The sequence below is a fragment of the Apis dorsata genome, unplaced genomic scaffold, assembly GCF_000469605.1.
Source record: "Apis dorsata unplaced genomic scaffold, Apis dorsata 1.3 scaffold_815, whole genome shotgun sequence".
Lineage (NCBI taxonomy): Eukaryota > Metazoa > Arthropoda > Insecta > Hymenoptera > Apidae > Apis > Apis dorsata.
The window spans coordinates 98,996-114,784 of NW_006263952.1; the positions used below are offsets into that span (position 1 = coordinate 98,996).

At 35.6% G+C, this 15,789-nt stretch overlaps 1 protein-coding gene across 1 annotated transcript in view; it reads left to right on the forward strand.

The window, feature by feature from the left end:
* The window catches only part of LOC102672225 (B-cell receptor CD22), a 162,792-nt gene that overhangs the window by 85,917 nt on the left and 61,086 nt on the right, over positions 1–15,789 (forward strand). Inside the window, exon 7 of the mRNA XM_031513971.1 lies at positions 2,809–3,081. Within this exon, the coding sequence (XP_031369831.1) occupies positions 2,809–3,081 (273 nt within the window). The remainder of the gene's footprint in view (positions 1–2,808; positions 3,082–15,789) is intronic.

Below are 15,789 nucleotides of genomic sequence, written 5' to 3' on the forward strand. Positions count from 1 at the left end.
ATATTAAAATTTATTTCTCCATATTCAAAAAAACCGACGAACATAACATAAAACATGCAAAAAAAATTTCAATCTTTCCAAAATATAAAAATAAATACGCTCTCGAAGAAAGGACCTAAAAAGATACTTAAAAACAACAAACTTTGCCACATCATATCCATAACACAATAAAAATCTCCACGATATTTCATCCCGATCTAATCGTAAATCATTATCGAGAAAACAACGATCTCGTTCGAACGAAAAATCGCGACTCGTGGATCGAAAAGAATACTGTCTCTGCTCGAGAGGGGCCGAGACATCAGACATCCCCGCTAATTCGGAATGCAAGAGGGGTTGGTGTTCCTCGCAGCCGATAACCGGAAACCACAGTCATTTGTCAAGTACGGAAACCGCCGAGCCAACCGGAAATTATCCGTGCCCTGTCGTGAAAATTTGCAAATTTCCTACCCAGCCCAGGACCCCATAGGTCCTTCCATCTTGCCATTATAACCAGTGGAACAGAGGAGTGAAGGGGAATGGAAAGGCCGCCTTTTCCCCTCCCCTTTCGAACCTTCGAGAGTTTCCTCCTTTTCCTCCACCTCCTCTTCAACGCCGGCTTCCGTTCGCACCGGCAAACCGGGCGGGATCCTGGATACGGGTTTCCGAGCACCTAATCTCTACGCAGTTTAGATGGCTCGAGAGCACCTATAAACCAACCAACCATCCCTCCCACCCCCGTAAGGAATTATCGATTACAGAGGCACCGCGTCCTATTCGAATCTCCTGCCCGGATTACTTATCCACGGATAACGTCTACGAGGGTTTTAAACGGGCGCGCACCAATTTCGTGCAATCGTAGATAACGCGCGTTTCAAAGGGAAAGGAAGAGGGAAATGAATTTTTGGAATCGGTTCCGAGAGAAAGAAAAAAGAAACGCACTATGGATGGTTGTTGGAGATGAAAGTTTCTTGCGAATTGATAGATAATTGCGATAAGTGATCGATCACTTATCGATGATTGCGATATTTAAAGTATTCTTTTCTATTTAAAAATTCTCGAGGGAAAAATTATGAAGATAAAGCTAAAGATTAATGTTTGAATTCGAATTGTAATTTCGAGAAGTATAACTCGTCGCTTGGAACGTTGAAACTTTTCGAGGCAACGAGGTTCGATTGCAAGGTTCTAGATCTGTGGAGAAGTTCATATCATTGTGGAAGTTGTATCCGCCACCGGAAACGTTGTACCGAAAAAGAGGAGGTCAATAGAAGGGAGGGCGAAATATCTGGACAAAGTTGGTTGGTTAGTTAGTAGTTTGGTTGACCGATCGGTTAACAATCAATCGTGAAACGGCTTTACGCCGAGTCAAATGCAATCGGATTTCGTACAATCAACATCCAAAGTACTTAAGAGCTCGTCAGATTAATGATCAATTAAGTCGAAACTTCGTAACTGGCCGATCGTTAAACGAAGACATTAAAAGATAGTTTGATCTCGGAAACTCGTTACAATCCTTTGATTCCTAGATTCCAATTCTCCAATAGACTCCAATTCCAATCTTTTACGATGTATATATACATGTGTAAAAATTCGAAAACGGAACAAACATCATACAGAATCGATCAACATGATATTTTTTTTCAACGGAATGAAATTGGTTCAGAATTGGGCGAGATCATGACGCGTGGATTCTATCGATGTGGCGAAACGCGAATTGCCCGTATCAAGGATCAAAAGATCACGCATCACTCGAAATTTCCGGTGATAGATCAAATTCATAGGTAACGAGAATTAAAAAAGAGAAGTTGCGATGCGCGTGCATTCACAGAACTAACGAAGAAAAAGTGAAAACTCTCTTCTCTTCCCCTCTTCTCCCCTATTCCTGCCCACTATCGTTCGTGTACCCGTTGTTTGTTATAGCGTCACGATTGTGTTTGCTGTAAAATTCCGAACAAACTACAAGACAAACGAGGTATAGCCAGCGCGGCGACCAGAGCTCGAGGGGAGGGTGTAAAAGCCTGCTATCGTCGCATCCACCACTTTGATCCCTTTGTTTTGTTATAGGATGAGCCGGAGGATCAGCTTGCTAACTCAAAGGACTGCTCTCTTTCTCTCCATCCCCTTCGACTATCCCCCGTTCCTTCTTTCCTCTCTCTTTCCTCTCCCCTTTTCTATGCCTCTCACCTTCTCTGTCTCTCTCCTTCTCCAACACCCATCGACACTCTAATTCTCCTCTCCCCTCCATCGAGAGGAGATATCTCGGCCACGACGTCACCAACCCCTCCGCATCACCTTTCCCCTCGTAATTGTGGACATAACGTTAGCTCGAGAGCAAACGATCGCGGATATAATTCCGCGGGTGGAATTGGAAAAGAATATCGCGGTCCACACCTCTGTGAAAAAAAAGATTTTTTTTTCCCCCAACGACTGACGGTTACGCAGCTTCCATCTTGAACTTTATCCCCGGTACGTGCGCGCAATCGCTGATGCGAGACCACCTCGTTGTTATCGACGACAACGACGATAGAAATCGTTTTAAGATATCCTTGAATACGAATGCGAGCCACGAATGTGTGTGTGAGATTGGAAAGATTGAAATTTGTAATTGGTTTTGAATTACGGAGAGACAGTCGTCGAAGAGAAACCGATATTAAAATTATATTCAATGGAAAATAATTTAGAAGGTGGATTTAAATATTCGAAGAACGGATCGTGTTTCGCGAATTATTCTCGAGATTTATCCTATGATAAATTTTGGTGTTTCTTTCTTCTGTATTTCTCATCACTTTTACGGTAGCCAACCGTTTCACCGTTTAAATCACCGTTTAGACGATCCAGACATGGAAACGGAAGCGGAAGCGTTGAACGGCGAGGCAACCGATTCCCGGAAGATGGAAGTTCAAATCGGGGGTGCGGTGACTCTGGAGTGCGACGGTGGTTGTTGGGGACACGGTCCTGGAATGGATCCAGTCGGTGGTCCCGGTCCACTGGCTTTGAGTCGAGTCGTTTACCAGGAAGCCGGCGAATATCGATGCGTCGCGCCCGACAGGAAAATGCAAGACACCTGGCGCGCCCAATTGCCGTATCACATCAAGGTCACCGGTAAGTAAGATTCTTCCACGAGCATGATCGTTCTTACTTTCCGTTCCGTAATTTTAAAAATAAGACTTTCCTCCGATGATATTCTTACGTCTGTGATACGGTGGATTTTTACTTTCTTATTTATTCGAATAAGATTAATCAATCTTTTATAACGTTTCGTTTCAAGTAGATTCTTAAGAATTAACTTTTCATTCGAAATGGAAGAAGTTTTTAATTGATAAGTGACGCTTAAATCTGAAACAATATATTTCTCTCCTCCATATTATCGAATAAATTTCACTTTTCTCTCGCGAATAATTTATCAATTTGTTGAATGAAATACGAATGTCACAGAAGATCGATTACGCTTCGAGTTGAATAAAATGAATTTCGAACGATCTTGAATTAAACGAAACCATCGATAATCGATAAGAAAATAAGAGGGGAGGGGAGATTAATTTACTGTGAGGCTAATTCAAAGCTTATCGTCATTAGTCATTATCACGAGGTTAACCCCCTTTCGTACCGTCTCAAAGGAATTATCCAATTTTCTTCAATAATTGCTCGCGTGCACCCCTCGACGACCACCTAATTGCAAGACTTACGAACGCACTTTAGATAAATTACGTTTGATTCCCGCCAGGCTACATTAAACTGTTACTTTCGTCGACTGCTTTCACTCGAAATATCTTCTTTCGAAATAATCGTTTACATATTTTCCGAAATTTCCTCTCTTGGCAGAAAATAATCATTAGATTAAAATTGTTCTAAATTGTCCATATTCGTTAAATTCTTTTCTTTCTTTTTTTCTTTTTTCGTAGACACGCGTTACATATTTCTTGCATATTTTAGAGCATACACACGTAATACGAGTGGAAAAAAACGAGAACGAAGAATTAAAATTTTCTGTCGCGGTTTCACTATCTTTTTTCTTTCTTTCTTTCTTTCTTTATTTCCATTTTTGTAACGTTATTATCGTCTTTCGTGATGCTGCCACCGGTTTTTTTTTTTTTTTTTTTTTTTTTTTTTTTCCTTTTTTTTAACGTTTTTTTCTTTTTTTGGGAGGCTCCCCCCGTTTTTTTTTTTTTTTTTTTTTTTTTTCATTTCCCTTCCCCAGACAATGTATCACGTGTAACGTCGGGGAAAACGTGCTCCTTTCTCCGGTGTACAATGTGTGGCGAGTTTGTTGTTCCGTGAAATGCGTTATCAGACGAATTTTCAGTCGGAGGATAGTTATAGCTTTTTTTTTTTTTTCGAGAAAATCTATCAACGCGGGCTCGTTAAATATCTCGTCCGTGGGTCAGATTGTCCACGAGAGAAAAATTAATCAAAGCGATGTGGAATGAGTTCGGAAATGGGCGAAAACGAAATTGAACGTGCAACGATGGATCGTTATTGTTGATGGTCGTCAAATGGAATTATCTTGTTTCTATCACTATCCTATCGTTCCTAATTTTAACCCGAAGTATTACGATAACTTGGTTAAATCTGATCACCTCGAAAATTTAAATTTCCTATATTAAAGAAGCGTTCAAAGAAACACTCGATGGTTTAAAGAAAAAAGAGAACGATTTAAAAAAATCCCAAAAAAATCACCTAGTCGAAAATTCTAAAAATCCAAAATGCAAAAATTAATTAGAATCGAACGAATTATTGAACAATTCGAGAAACATTCAACAATTTAAAAATCTTTTTAAGGGAATTTTGAATAAATCCATAGATCAATGTTCTGACCGTTTTCACGTGAGTGCTCACATTTCCCTGATATCTTTCTTGAGGGTGGAAGGATATTCGACTTCTCGAAGGATCGACAAGCAAAAGGGGGCGGAATGGAAAAGTCGAGTCAAGGGTAACAGCAGGGTCTTCGTCGCCGTGGGACTTCTGTTTGATCTTCGAAACACGCGTGTCTTTGTGTGTAGAAACGTGCACGGAGGATGTGCACGTTACACGGGGAGGACCCGTTTCCCCTTGACGAGGGTGCGGAAAACAAGTTTATGACGCGGAATGGGAATTGGTGCGTCGTAAAGCCTGCTCCATACGCACCAGATCTTATCGAAATCATCCTGCCCTATTTTCAGAAACTAAATCTCTCCGTGATTATTCATTGGAAATTAAACGGTGATTTCAACTTCGTCGTTCGACTAATTGCAGCAATAGAAAAAGTTAATTTATTTTAATTCTCGTTTCAATGAAATTTGTCAGAACCCTTCGCGCTCGAAAGGCCACGGCGAGTGATTTATGTATATTTCGTTATCTCCAATTAAGAGCGCAGTATTAATTTATAGATAAGTTAGATCTTCTATTTCTTTATTAGAAACTGTATAAATCATTTTATATTATCTACAAGACACGTATGCGCAAAATCATCTCGAGTTGCTACTTTGATCGAAAAAGTCGTCGAGCGCGAAGGGTTAATTTTTCAAGAATAATCGAACATTCTAAATAAATAGTTTTCCTTAGACGACAAGAAGAAACCAATTTGCAATTAAAAATTAAAAGTAATCCGTAGCGAAGTGTAAAAGTGAGAAAGAAAAGAAAGAAAAGAATTAATTCTTTTTCTTCGCTTCTCCTTACACACCTTTCCTTCCTTTAATTTATCCCCAAGCTTGAAACACGTAACTTTTACGATCATCATAAACAAGACACGTATATAAGATATATATAAGCAATACCTATTCTCCCAGCCCTATGAAAACGTCGATGCTGTAATAACGTGTACCAACGTAAACAGGCAAATTACGATTCAAGCGTCGTACGGTCGAAGAGCGTACGATAATCCAGCCTTAATAAGGGTGTTTCTCGCGACTTGTTGTCCGGATAGGTGGAAAGCCGCGAATGAAAACGAGTAGGGGATTATAAGAGAGGAGATATCCCGAGCGGATATCGGGCGAAAAGGCAGGAAACTTTGAGAGCGTTTAACTTCTCCGCCACTTTCTTCGAGCACTAGCCAAAGTAGTTCGAAACGGAAACCGATCGTTTGTCGTTCTCTGACAGATTATGGAGAGGTGAACGTCCATCCTGAGTAGAAAAGCGGCGTACGCTTGCCGAGATTTAGAACCTGATTCGAGGCTAAATCGCACGCTAATGGAATTGACTATTATAATAAGTTTGTGTGCCGAGGCTTTGAGCGGCGATCCCTCCAGGAGAGGATTGAAACCAGAGGCTTTTGGTAATGGATATTTTCCTCTGGTCAAATATTATCCATCGAATGTACATATGTATTAGCTAGCTGATGAGATACTTTAGAGGACGATGATTTTGATTTTGAAGAAGAATTTTTCCTTCCGTGATTTCAGATGTTTCTTGTTCGAACCGTAATTTTCAATTGCGAGACGACACGGTTTCGTGTATCAAGAAGTTTTTTAATTTATTCGAAATAATTATTAATATACTGACAAATTACAAAATTTGAAAGCTACGTTAAACTCCAAACAACGAATCCATAATTTTTTTCTTTTATTTTATCTTTCAACATTTCGTTTAATTTAAATTTCGGAAGGAATTTAATACGATACTTCAAATTTAGCGTAATTTTGAAACGGTTCAATTTTAACATTCTACGCGCGTGTTCCTCATTAGCTTTTAAAATAGTCAAATTTTAATTTTAATATTCTCCATCTCAAAGCGAACCTCGCGCGCCATTCCTTTCCACGTCCACGTCGTTGCTTACATACTGATGATAAATTCTTCTATCGAAGCCGCAATCGTTGGCCTCTTCTCATTCTACGGCCTTGCGGAAGCCTTTGCTAGCTATCCAGCCCGAGGCAATCGCTGAAGCAATCTCGACTTTCTTATTGATTGCAGCTCAGGCAACTCGTGCGTGTAAGGGGCTCAGCCAGTCGAACGGGTATCCTCCTCGGATTTTAAAATCGTTTCCCTGGATTGAACAAGGGGACGCCACGAAAATCATTCCATCGTGAATTGTCTCGATTTCTCTGTTTCTTTTCCCCTCCACGCTTCTCTCCTTGTTACGGATCGAGAGAAATAGCTGAGCCAACTATTTTAATTCCTTCTATAAATTATCCATTTTACCGCGCAAACATCCATGATATCGGAAAATTCTATATCCTCTTCGAAATATATGGAATGAAAATAATATTATGGATAAAACGGATTCGATTGTGGAAAATTTTAAATTCTTATTTTCACGAGTGTACAACAGTTATTCTCTGACAAGATTCCTCCAGCGATTCCATTCTTTTGTGTCAAAATCTTTAAAGTTTGTACGTCGCTCGCTAAACTTTATGAAAAATAGTTGAAAATTAATGATTAGTTGTCGAACTACAAGATATATTGCCACAATTTATAAAAAATATCCTTCCATTTTTCCATTCCTCTTTTTTTTTTATATTCCATAAATTCACGCTACGAATATGCCTCGTATATGCTCGTGGATCCCAAGATTCACTTCTATAAATATCGAAGTCAATATTTCTCGTCGGTGTTCGACATATTTCTCGAGACTCGCGGTTCTTGACTTTTCTCGTTCGAGTTATTCGCCCGTGGAAAATCGCGTTTTCCTTTCTTTCGGTCAAAAAATGTAGCGAACGCGTTTTCCCAAATTCGTTATACAGCGGGATATTCCCCTCGAAAACTTTCACACGGATCGTTCAATCGAACATTTCGAGAGGAAACGCTTGAGAAAATATTCGAGGATGCGAAGAAAAAAAAAGTGGAAGGAACGAGGAAAAGTTTCCTGTTGGACCGAATTGTGGCCGCAATAAAACTACATTATGCTCGTGGTTCTTACCACCAGTTCGCTCTCTTTCTCTGAAACTCTACGACACGTTCGCGATAATTTCCCCACGAAAATTGCAAACTGCTGCTAACACACATTTTCGCAATTTTATTGTGACCGTGGTCGTTTATCATTAGCCCCGGCCAAGGGTTTCGGGATTAAAATCTTTTTTAAAAAAAAAAAGGGAGAGGGGAGAAGAGAAAAGACGAGAAAAGACGGCAAAGAATAAAAAGAAACGGCAGGAAGAAGAGAGTAAGAATGGGATAGAGAGTGATAGTGGAGGATTATAACGGAACGTTTTCGTCGCGAGTAACGAAAGATTAAACAACCTGTTGTTAATTAACGTTCTCGTGAAATTTGCAGTTGAACGCTTTTCGAGAATAATTCGGGGAAAATTAGTAACCCGTCGTTGATTAAATCAAGTTAGACACTTGCCGATTTACGGAAGCTCGTTTCGTACCGTGAAATGAAATTCGAAAAGGATGCCGTTTCCGAAAACGATTTGGGATCACGGAAACTTGGAATTTTATTCATATTCATGCAATTTCTTCCTCCCAAATTTCTATTATTTTTAATTAGAAGCGCATAATTTCCAAACGCGTTCCGAGAAAAGGAAAATTTTATAACTTTAAAGAGAGATGAATATGTGAATATGTAATTAAACGTTGTTAGTAGTTACATATTCGCGAATTCATCTTTTTTTAGTAAAATATATCAGCTCCTTATCTTTTAAATTAAAATAAAAAATTTAACGAATCTTTTTCCAATGAAACGAAAATTCGACATCAATACGAATAATTAAAAATCGTTTAAGAATTAATTAACTAAATTCGAATGATGTCTAATATTTAAACTGAAATATTCGAATAAAGTAATATAATTTGGATGACATCGTGACACATTTGAGTTTATTCTCCCTTGAGTTGAAATTAGTTAGTCTTGCTGTTATAACATTTCCATCTAAAATTATCGGTATTTATATTAACTCTCTATGGTCACTCGAATTAGTTAAGTTAAATGATATTTCTCATCATTTGCGAGAGAAACATCTTTGTTCTTTGCGTGATTATTTTCAATTTAATTTTTTTATTAAAGATGATTTCTTGACTCCATGTTCGCTCAAACGTTTATAATTAAATATCCTCAATAACGTTTATCATTGAAAAATTAAAAAAAAAACTTTAGACTTAACTGAAAAGTAATTCACAGAAATTAATTTAATTCACAAATATTTATAAACTTAATTTTTGCTTTTCAATTTGATTTCTATTGTATACCTTGGATAGATAGACGATTTAATCAATAAAATTTCATTCTCTATATTTTTAGAATTTAATTTTCCTTCCCGAAGCTGAATAAATGAAATGAAAAAATTAAATTTTCTAACAAAATTTTCTGAACTGGATTTTTTTTAATTAATTAAAACGTGGTAAATGCTACTATTGTATTCTTTCTGTTTGAAAAAATAATTCCTCATCATTTAATGAACGACATCGTGTAGTAGATCTTCAAAATCTTCAAAAATTCAAAATCAAAAGAGAAAATCACGAATTGATTTTATTTTAATCCCGAATCCATTCTAACTATTTCTTTCTAACGGCACGAAGAAAAAAGATTATAACTAGATTGTTTAGTGCAACAACCTTATTTCTTTGGTTATATACGGCTCGTTAAGCGTTCGTTAAATGTTCACGGTGCGCCGAGCTAAGGCGTACTCCGTTTTTCATCTCCTTTTCACCAGGTCGCAAGCTTATTTAAGCGCCGCGACGAGAACTTGTATAATAACAAGTTAAAGTACCATACACCACTCCGTAAGTGGCTTTTACCAAGGATTATCTTGCTTCACCTGGATCCTGTCAGGTTACCACTGAAACACAAACACTGGTCTTGGATAGCTTGCCCCCTTGGTTCCAATGGTTCCCGTGTGTACTTTGTAATTTCGCATTACTCACGATTTCATGAAAATATTCCGTAATATTTTTTTCACTTCGTGTATTTAAAAGAAAAAAATTATTATTTGAAAGAAAAATTGTCTTAAATATATTTTTATCATTTTTGCAACTTTCGTTCAATATTGCATCAATATTGTATACACTCAATATCGATGCTTAAAAAAAAAAAAATTGAATACATTTCTCCGTTTTAGAACAAGAACAAAGATTCTTTTTAAATATCCTTTTCCATCCAATTATAACTTTTATTTTACTCGGAAAAATCAGAATTATATTCGTATGCACTCGTAAAAACACTGAGAAGATTATTCGCTAAGCCCTTTCCATATTCGATGTGTTCCCTGTAATAATGCCTCCCGTTATCTCGATTCGAATTTAAATTTAAATCGCACGAACATCGTTTCTACCGAGTTCAGATACCTATCTAAAATTGTTACTCCCCGATATCATCCCACTTCCATTTTCTTGCCAAATATGCAAACACCCGAATCTTAATTATCACGGAACAAAAAAAAAAAAAAAGAAGAAACATCGAGTAACATCAATTAAAATTTCTAATTAACCATCCATCCGGCAGTTCAAAGATATTTTCCACCTCAAACACATTTCTTGTAATAAACGACAATCGTAAGGGGGTTAATTTTCTCCGCCGCAAGCAACCTCCCCCCCTCCCCTCTTCCGTAACTGCGGTTGATAAAGCGCGGCAGAGGCGGTGGTACTGATACCACGATTTCATATTTGCATGGTTAATAAAAGGTACGGTCGAATCAGCGAGTCATTTACAAGGGAAACGTATCAGAGTGGCTAGGAACAAAGGGCTGATTATGGGATCAAAGCGCAGGAAGGAAGGAGGGAAAGGAAGGCCGGCTCTCCCGTGAAAAGGTCCTCACACCCCATCCCCCTCGTCTCGTCTCGTTTTGGCTCGTCTCGTCGACGGCAATAGCTCACGGCGCGTTGTAAATTTTTCAACGAGTCCAAGTTTCAGTTGCCCGCCATCCACTTTTTACCCTCCGCGCGGAAATTAACCACCAGCCTCCTTTTGTGGCCTGTTTCGCGGCTCGTGCAACGCGCTCGCGCGCGATATGATTAAAAGAAGCTGAATCTCGCGGCTCCTTCGCCTCCGCGAGTTCTTCTGTTACTCTTTATTCGTCGATTCGAAGCTATGGACCGTTGAATGGAAATCAGACGCCGCTCTCGTTTTCGTGCAATTCGTTGATAAAGAGGGAATAAATCTAGGAAATTCACGCGGCCGGTGAAATAAAATGAATCGGATCCTTTGGCGGGAGACTTAAGGAAATTTAGAGGTTAATGAAATTTTATGCCCTTTTTTCTTCCCCGAGATGTTTAATTGCGAGGAAAAAACGGTTGGTTTCGGATGATAGCACGTTTTGATCGTGGAAATTAAAGTTCTATAAAATAGAATTCCTTCCTTTTAGGAAACTATCTCGTGATATGAATTGAGAATGATTTATTGTATTTCCGAAAATTTAACGATTGCATTCAACGAAGTTGATGTGATTAAATCTCACGATAATTTCTTTAGAAAGGAATTCGCGTAACGTTCTTTAGAAACGAATTCGTGTAATATCTTCGGAAATTATATTTAAAATTAATTTATTTTCTAAACATATTGATATTATTATTTAAAAAAACATTAAAATTATTTCATAATTTAGCAATTCTAAAATTAAAACAATTCGAAAATTAATAATATATACAGCCTCACAAATTGTTAAAAAAAAAATATGTACGAAAAACACTACGATTAAATATCTACGTATTACATGTTCGAGCCGTATAATAAATCACGCATTTGATAATAATGAACAGTTAGAATGCTTCTTACGGTATTATAATTGAACGCGCAAAGGTGACATGCTCGAAGTGACGCGATTCCGGTGGTTGCTGATGGAATTCCGCTTTCACGTACACATCTGCTACATACTCCATAGAAACCGTCACGAAGCCTCTGAACAATTTTCCCCACGGCAATCTCAGGCTTCTCGTCGATTGTTATAGCAAGTTTCCTTACAATGTTTCGCGCGAACGATTGCACTTACGACAACGTCGAATGCATGCCAAGGATTGAGAAAATTTCACGCAATTGTTATAGGAACGAAACCGATAGAACGAAAACGAGATAAATATTTCTAATTAATAAATATTTCTAAAAATTTCGTAGAGTGGGGTTTGAAATCGAATGAATATCCATTTAAGAAATACTGCGCAATACTGATTGAAATTAATGGAGAATGTGACATCATTCACGATGAAAATATAGATTAATTTAGATTAGGTTAGGTTAATTTAGAAAAGATTAATTTTTTCAAAATTTTTTGATAAAAAATGAATTGTTAATAGTTAATTAACTAATATAATAATGCTTTTGAATTAACTTAACCAAAAAAAAAAATGAATTCTTAATATCAAATTTTCATTCTCTTAATATCGATATTCATGTCTTTATTCGTAATATTAAAATTTATAACATGCAAATATAAACTTAATTTAATAAGTGAACGATATTTCAATAAGGCAATCAAACACAGAAATTCAAATATTCTGTGTATACAATTGAAAATTTAATCAAAATTGTACGTGAAATGGATATGAAATTATGCAAATGATTTCGACAATAATTTAAAAATAATCAACTTGTACTTACCTACAGCAATAAATATACGTCGAGAAACTACCATATGAAAATTCCGGAATGAATTCAAACAAAAATAGTAAAACACACGCGTAAATACAAAATAACGTACAAAAAATCACAAAAATATACGAATGACGCATAACGTGCAAAAATTTCCGTAATGTCCGAAAAGATATGCGCAGAATCTCAGGCGCATATGGTCAAATATGGCAGACATCTTTTACGAACGAATATGCGTAATTTCGCGACGTAATTTTCGCCTTACAGTAATACATGCAATTACACGCGAAATCATATGGATATAAATGCGAATTACGAAATACGCAATAATTCATAGTTAAACACATACTATAATCCGTTCTTAAACATACACACGAGGTAACGCACTGATGACTCATCTTAATCATCACTGGACATACGTAGATGCATGTAGAAAAACATTCGGAACCCACGCGTGTATGCCAATAGACAATATAAAATCAACGTTAGCATATAATATGAATCTACGCCTAAACTACCCATATTCGCAACCACCCACACCAAACTCGCGAATAGACACGTAAACCGTTAAATTACGTTCCAAATTCTCGAGCGATTAAACAAAAAGACGCATACGATCGAAAGTCACGACGAGACTGAGCGTGCGAACGAACGATGTATTGTATTGTGTCCTTCAAATTTATTATATATATACAAAGAAATTTTCCTTGTATATGTTATTATATATGTATTGAACGTTATAGAACGTGAAATTTTTTTCGCTGAATGTGGATTTAATTATATAATTATATAATAATTATATATAATAATTATATATAATATATAATTATATATAATTATTTATATTATTATATAATTATAATTATATATTATATATTATATATTATATATAATTATATATAATTATATATATAGTTCTGTGAATTTTTATTATTGTTATGTTATATCAATATAATATTATCGTTATGACAATTGTTATAACAATACAAATCGTAGTGCTTAAAAATTTTACTGATCGATGTATTACTAATGGAACATAAAATTTTTTCTTTCTCTATAAAGTTATTAACCCGTTATTATTTTAAATAAATAAAGAATACATTACATTTGATTTTTAAAATTTTTCTAACAAGTAATTGTAATAAGATTTATTTTACTTTTCATAATATTCGATAATTCTAAATTCGATAAATCTAAATTTCAATCTAAATTTTTTTTTTAAATTTTATTATTTTTATACATTTAAAAATAGTATTATTTAGAAAGCATATTAAAACGAGATGATCATTCCATAGTCAGAATCAGTGCATTCTCACGATCGTTACTATAAAATTCCCTCGTTCTCTATAAAAATTGCCTTCTAACGGGACTAGTTCTGAAAAACACGAACATACACTCCACTATCTGGGAACTCGTTTTTTCTCTCACTACATTCCCTCCCTATCAGAACCAACGAACAATTGCCAATGTAAAAAGCTGGCTGTCGATATATATTATATATTTTATTTCACAGTTTTACAAATATCTCCTTTTTTACGCTTTTACCTAATATTACTGTACCATTCTTTTATTATACATTCTTACACATTTTTTCTCTCTCTTCATTTAAAAAATTAATATTATAATCCTTGCTAATTTTCGTAAAAATTTCTCAAATTTTTAAATTATTATTTAAAATTTTTCTGTATTACTGTGGTATGGAAAAAATTCTACATACCACACAAAGATCTTTCTTTGTAAATATGTCTATCGTTTTTCGGTTTTTCAGTTTTTCGGTTTTTCGAATCTATCGAGATTTCCGTGATCGTTTCGAAGGTTTCGATGAACCATCGAAAAAACGCCACTTGCTACCAGGCGGTGTCCCAATGGAAAAAAACAAGATTGAGTGGCCGTCGATAGAAGTTTTCTTCGGGCCACGTTACACGTATGCGACTGTGTATTCCTTCACCACGATTCGATGATGAACGACTCGACTTTGTCAGCGTTAGACAATGTAAAAACTTTCGACGAGCGGGATCAATTGCATCGTAATGACAATAGATGGCCCATTCTTGCCGTATTTTTGACAATACTAGAAAATTACACAAGCTCTATTGACCTATAAAATTTTATACGACAAATCAATTCCTTTTCATAAAAAATTTTATACAGATTAATAAGATATAGAATTAATCCGATATACTCCATAAAATAACCTAACAATTTACAATGTTAATAATGTTGAATTTATCGATTAATTATTTGATATACAAATTAGTTAACAATTAATCAGAATGTTAACTTTTCCTGTTAAAGAAATTAAATTAGGAAGTATTACAAACAGAATTTTGTTTTTCGTTGCAATTTCTGTTTATTGTCCATTATGGAAATGAGTTATATAGACATTCGCGTTTCATAGTATCCTTATTTAAAAGTTTTGAATGAAAGGAATTATAATATTTTGTTCTTAAAGTTGCTTTTACGCGAACGGATGGTATTACGAAGGAAATTACACATTCTACTTACACAATATAATATGAGTATGTTTTATGTATTTTCTGCTACAAATATATCAACATAACACATGCATGACTAGAATACAAAGGAGAAATAGAATATGAAAGAGAATACGGTAGAGGAAAATGGATTCGTTTCTTGTTCGAGATAGATTTTAAGCAATATAACGTGAACTTTTGCATTTTAAATAAAATCACTTTAATATAATTTTCTCCAAACTAACGCGAAAAATATAATATCTATGTATATATTTTATAATACACATGCTTGTGTAACGAATCTATAATTTCGAAAAACTTTATTACAATATTTGTTTCATTTAATTTAAATTTAATTTTAAGCATTCTATTATGCTTTATTTGAAAATCAACTTGTACAAATAATTTGCACAAAATAAAATAATATCTCGAACAGTTTCAACTATGTAGCATGGAAATTTTTAAATTTCTAACTTCCACAGTCCATTCCTATATCTTGTAAATTATTTTTCCAATTACGGTTCATTACGTCCGCGCGAAAGTTAATAATCGTTTAATCGAGTTCGAGGAAGCCAATCGAAATGAAAAAAAAAAAAAGCTTTCAATTGAGATCTTCCCGTTGCGAAAAAAATAACCAACCAGATGGAACAGACGAGGAAACGAACAAACTATCCTTTTTAACAAGCCGTATAACATTATTAAATTGTGGCAATTCAGCCGAGAATGCAAATAGAACCAGAAAATTGAAGATAAATATATTTTGGCTTGCAACTTTTGTTTCGTTCCGTAACTAAACACTTATGTTTCATTTTTTTTCTTTTTTTTTTGTAATTATACTCGTAACAGGAGTCGTAAAAAGTTTCGTTCCTTTTTTTTTTTTTTTCAGAAAGCGAAAAGCAAGGTAAAAGC